The 6,000-nt window shown below is 42.9% G+C and overlaps 1 protein-coding gene across 1 annotated transcript in view; it reads right to left on the minus strand.

The window, feature by feature from the left end:
• TNFRSF25 (TNF receptor superfamily member 25) overlaps nucleotides 1–5,562 on the minus strand; it is a 43,114-nt gene extending 37,552 nt beyond the window's left edge. Inside the window, exon 1 of the mRNA XM_066605700.1 lies at nucleotides 5,441–5,562. Within this exon, the coding sequence (XP_066461797.1) occupies nucleotides 5,441–5,476 (36 nt within the window). The 5' untranslated portion in view covers nucleotides 5,477–5,562. The remainder of the gene's footprint in view (nucleotides 1–5,440) is intronic.
• Nucleotides 5,563–6,000: the final 438 nt, after the last annotated feature.

Consider the following 6,000-nt stretch of genomic DNA (forward strand, 5'->3'; position numbering starts at 1 on the left):
CGGACAAAAATATACCTTTGTCTAAATACTTTGGGTGAGGGGCAAGGCAGAGGGAGCGTCTGGCTTCCCCTAAAACACCCATTTTTTCAGCACACCCAAATTACTTCCCTGGGTCGCTCCTTAGTCCATGACCTACATATTAATAGCTTAGATTTCAATGAATGCCACACAATACTCATCAATTGAACTAGTATTCTGAGCTATCTGGTAATCACTAGAGATGAGCGAGTATACTCGCTAAAGGCAATTGCTTGAGCGAGCATTGCCTTTAGCGAGTACCTGCCCGCTCGAGACAAAAGGTTCGGGTGCCGGCGGCGGGCAGGGAGCTGCGGGGGAGAGCGGGGCGGAACGGAGGGGAGATCTCTCTCTCCCTCTCTTCTCCCTGCTCCCCCCTGCTGACTGCCGCAACTCACCTGTCACCCGCGCCAGCAGCCGAAGCTTTCGTCTCGAGCGGGCAGGTACTCGCTAAAGGCAATGCTCGCTCAAGCAATTGCCTTTAGCAGGTATGCTCGCTCATCTCTAGTAATCACCGTCCACAACCGAAATTACCTCAGTTTAAAATTTAATTTTTTTCTGCCTTAGAAAGTTACAGGAAATAGTTCGGAGTCTTATTATTCCTCACACTTAAGTTTCTACTATTTTTAAAAGGTCAGACCAGTTTGTAACCTTCTTAAAATATCTTGTTTTCTTGGCACTCTGATGACAAGCATTGGTAGAAGAAATTGTCTAAGTTGGGGAAAAAGCACAGACTTCATATCACTACTGATGTGGTTTATGAAATTATCATAAATCAGCTGAGTGATGATGATTTATCCGTTCAGTTGTTGCCAACTTTCTGTCACCCTGTGGATCAGCATACGCCATGCTGCCGTATCTTTGGCCGCTTCCTTCAGATTTTCCACAGTCATGTTCATGTCAACCATGATTGTGTCTTGCCAGCGTGTTCTTTGGCGTCCTCTTCTTGTGGACCCACGGACCGTGCCGAGCATTAATGATTCTAGAGAATTGGCTCGTATGACATGACCAAAGTATGAAAGGTGTTATTTGGTGATTTTGCTTTCTAGTGATACTTTTGGTCTGACACAGTCTAGGATCGCCTTATTTGTGACCATCTCTGTCCATGATATGCGCTGCATACGCCGCCAGCACCACAGCTCAAAGGCCACCACCATTCTTCTGTCTACTTTCTTGAGTGTCCAGCTTGCGCATATGTGGTTATTGGGAAACTGATTGTGTTGATTATTCGGATCTTTGTTGTAATGCTGAGGTTTTTGCTCTTCCAGATCTTTGCCATTCCTTGCATTACACTAAGGCCAAGGCGGATTCTTTGTTTGATTTTAGACCCCAATTCACGACTGTGATGGATCTTGGATCCAAGGAAAGTGAAATCTTGGACTGATTCAATTTCTTCATTGTCAATTGTTATGCGTGATACAACATTGCTTGCTGTTGTCAGCAGCTTTGTTTTCTTAATATTGAGATACAGTCCCATGCGTTTGCTTTCTTCATTGACTCTTTAAATTAGGTATTCAAGGTCATTTTCATTTTCTGCAAGTAGAGTTGTGTCGTCAGGATATCGAAGATTGTTTGTTTCTTCCATTAATTTTCACTCCAATTGGGGATTCATCCAGATTGCATCGTCTCATGATTATTTCAGCATACAAGATGAACAAATCTTCCAGATGCTCTGATATTCCTATTTGCTTTAGGCATTTCCACAGCTTGTCATGTTCAACACAGTCAAAAGCTTTGCTGTAGTCGATGAAGCACAGGTATATGTCCTTTTGGTGTTCACATGATTTCACCATGACCCAGCGCAAGTGTGCAATTTGGTCTCTGGTTCCACGCCCTCTGCGGAACCCAGCTTGAACATCAGGGAGTTCCGCTTCAATGAAGGAGGCCATATGTTTTTGAATGATCTTTAGCAGAATTTTGCTTGCATGTATTATAAAAGCAATGGTCCGAAAATTGACGCACTCTTGTGCATCACCTTGTGCATCACGGACGTTCCAAGTTCTAATGATATGGGTTTTTGTGAGATGCAGACAGTTTCTTTCACGCAAGGCTGCATTGGCAGACTGGAGTCCTGAAGGACTTGTTCAGCCTGTGTCATAGGTACCTGAGCTATTTGAAACTCATCTTTGTTCTTCCCTGGTCGCAAGTGGGATGCATTCCGTCTCAGAGAGCCCACCCTCCAGCACCATATTTCAAAGCATTTTGTTGTGATCCATAAAGTATTTTGGAAGTAGTAGTGAAGTTTGTTTGCCATTGCCTTCTCTACCCCTTCCCACTTATCTGGGCTTGGGACTGGCATGTAGCTGTATGCAAAATTCTCACTGTCACATCCATGACATAAGCCCCATTTACACGGCAGGAATTTCGGGCAAACGATGCGCCACACTTGTCCCCGCATGTACTCGCTCCCATGCGGTTACACAGGAGCGAGTATTGTTTGCTCGCAGTGGAACGGCTGGAAGTTTCACTCCTCGTGCTCCCCCGCACCTCTCCATTCACCTAACTCAGCGGCTGTTCAGTACTGAATGGCTGCTGTTTACACTGAACAATCATCATTCAGGATTTTATGCAGCTTAAACGATGAGCGATGATCCTGAATGATGATCGCTCAGTGTAAATGGCAGCTGTTCAGTACTGAACGGCCGCTGTGTTAAGTGAATGGAGAGGGACGGGGAGAGCGGGCAGAAAAATCTCCTCCAGCCGCCCCGTCCCCATGCTGGCCACTCTGTCGGAGTGATACTCGCTCTTGTATGACAGCATAGGAGCCAGTACATGCGGGGACAAGTGTCAGGCATTGCTTTTCCGACTTTCATCCCGTGTAAATGGGGCTTTAGTTCTATTACATACATTGTAGGTTTTCTTGCTGGGTTTACCAGTCTGCAGATAAGATGAGAGGCTTTAAATTTGGCCAGATGTGTAGCAAAGTGCCAAGGCAGGCACCAACAATCCATTCTACTCTTGGCTAGGATATTTAGATATAGAGTTAGGGCTGTGAACCAAATATTTGCCATGGGTGTTAGAAAACCTAACTACAACTCTGCATTTGGCAAAGGACAAAAGCCGACTCTTTAAAAACACTTCCTTTATTCCACAAAATCCATAAAATGACACATGGTAGGTATCGTGTAACACCATGTCTATTGTCAGACGCGTTTCGAAAGACACTTCTTTCTTAATCATGGTCAGCCTGGGCACCTGAGAAACTTCAAGCTAAACCGGGATACATACTACTTACTAACCAGATGAAGATAACATTGTTTTATGCATTTTGGAATTTACAGTAAGTTTAATAGGTAATGCTTCTGAACAGTGCCTATTACCTAGATTAAACAGCACTGCAGATGTGTAGAAGGTCCCGATGCTTAATTCGCCATTTCAAACACCGAATTTAGAATTGGAAGCCATTATTGGGGTGATAGGTTCCTCCCAGAGGTGTACCTTGAAGCCCCCTAGGGCCCAATGAAAAATCTGTAAGAAAGACCCCATGTGCCATTTATAATATTGTGGTCTTCTTATGTTTGTAAGAAGCCTTAACTTAACCGCTGATCACCATTCAGCAGGCAAGGTCACTTGCTAAGCTGTTTCTGTAATTCTTATTGACTTACTGACACCTCTCCATTTAGACTTCTGTATTTGACTAGCACCTGACCACCCAATATATAGAAATCCCTGCGGGATAATATATCAAAAGCAGGAAAATCCCATTTATGGGAGTTGGACAGAATTTAAAAACATGGCTGCTCTTTCACAAGCAGCGCCACACATGTCTATAGGGTGTTTCTGGTATTGCAGCTCATCTCTATTGAGGTTAATGGGCTGAGCAGCAATACTGTCATTTCACTACAAGACAAAAGGGGGAAAAGTTGAACTGCCAGACATATAAGAATCCAGTAATCCATTGGGCACACTTCTCTTCCTTATGTCACCTTATGAATAGTTTACATTTATGCCAATCTTTTGCATGAAAATGTTTGCACCATTTTTTAAAGTAACGTTTTACAAATGAGCCCCAATTTGTCTCATTGCCATGGTGTTGCTTTACACTGCATACTTTATAGGAAGTGGCAATATGTATTCAGATCATTCTTCATTGTAGAGTAGCTGGAACAATCAAGGTCATCTCTTAAAGAGGACCTGTCCTGTTGTAGAGGCAGTTGGGCTGTCTGTCCAGACCCTAACACTCTATCGCCACTTTTCTTAGAGCTAGTGATGTGATTCTGTCAAGTGCATTATCTCCAACACTCACTGTTGATAGCGCCTGCAGAGCTACGCATATAGCCCCACTGCCCTTGCAACATTACAGGTCTTCTTTAAAACTAGTGATTTTCCAACTTGCGGATTTCCAGCTGTTGCCAAACTAAAACTCAGGTTTTAATACCTTTGGCTGTCATATTGAGAGTTTTGCACCAGCTGAAGAGCCACAGATATCAGCGCTTTAGATAGAGTCAACATTTTCATACTTTGTTTCCACATCAGAAGTCTTATTACACGTAACTATAATAGCCAAACTATTTCCATAGTAACTTTACCAGTCACAGAATCAACTGCTATTGGCTGGAATATTAAGTAAGAGCAAATTCCCCTGGCATGGGAATACTTAGAGAAGAGGAACATGATAGACAAATGAGGACCATCTCCTAGCAGAGCAATAGTTAGGCTTTCCTTCACCAGCCCTAAATATCCTAGAATTAAATCACAGAGGCAGACCAATCTAGGCCCTAAATATCCTGGCCTAAGTGGAAGGACCTTGATTTACCTGCTCCATTCACAGCAACGCTCCCCTCATCTTAGGACAGCAGGGTCTAATGTGTGTTTTCTCCCTGGCATCTCAATAGTCCATAGGACAGTAGGGTGCTGCAAGCCCAGCCATAGGCTAGTCTTACCTTCCTTGTCTGTTTATTGGCAGAGCGTTAACTTGAGGTTTTGGGGTTCCAATACAAAATACGTAATAATATTTGTCCTTGCCTATTGAAGTGCTTATGAAGAGGGAGAGAACAAAGATGTATATGCCATAGAAGCAAAACATACTACTATAAGGAAAGAGTGCCCAATCCAGGTTGGATGAATCCCTTTTAATGCATAAAAGTCATAAAAACTTGTGCAAAGATCCCCTTTCCACAAGTTGTACAATAGTAGCAAATAGTGGGGTATCAGCCCAAAGATCATGGATAGAACATGGGGGTAAACAAGTGGCCAGTCTTCCAGTTTCAGGTAGTTAAGAGTGTGGTGTTCTCCACCAGTATAAGAAGGGAATATCATTGCTATGGAGACTCCAGCCCACTATATACTCTAATCAGAGCCTTGGCTAGGTTGACAACTCTCTTGGGATACCCAACCAACTAAACACATCTCTATCTCTGGATCATGTCTGTATTACTTTTCTGAAGAGTAAGCTGTCTTAAGAAGTCATAAAGTCATAACTTACCCAACCCAGCACCAAAACGCACAAAACATTCTTCATTTTTTTAAAATAAATAACCGAATGTATCAAGAAAGTCTCAAAGCTCCAGTATCCTAGTACATATAACCCGATGCATCAACTCCAACATGCCCAACAGAAATGACTAAAGTGGCATATAAACGTTCAGTCAATGTAAGTTACCCTCCCTTCTGTATTTTACTTGCTGCCGTCCTGAGACCACACCTCCCTACTTCATCTTATTCTGGAGCCCACACAAAGGGGAAATGCGTTAACACGTCAATTTTGAAGTCTGACCACATGAAAAGAGGATTTCTGAAAACTTGCTTTATATTACAAGTGAGACGATTTGTACAAAGAGAAGTGTAAAAATTTTCATGAGGACAATCAGTGATGAAGAGGAAAGAGTGATGTCAGCCCTGGGTATATGTTACACGACATCAGCAACACTGCTAACTGAAGAAATGATATAGAAAGAGGGAGTGTTTAAAATAAGTCACGGGGTGGAAATTGTTCATAGAATGGTCAAATATTCAACGACATGAGATGTATTTCCCCATCTCAAT

The sequence above is a fragment of the Eleutherodactylus coqui genome, chromosome 6 (assembly GCF_035609145.1).
Source record: "Eleutherodactylus coqui strain aEleCoq1 chromosome 6, aEleCoq1.hap1, whole genome shotgun sequence".
NCBI lineage: Eukaryota > Metazoa > Chordata > Amphibia > Anura > Eleutherodactylidae > Eleutherodactylus > Eleutherodactylus coqui.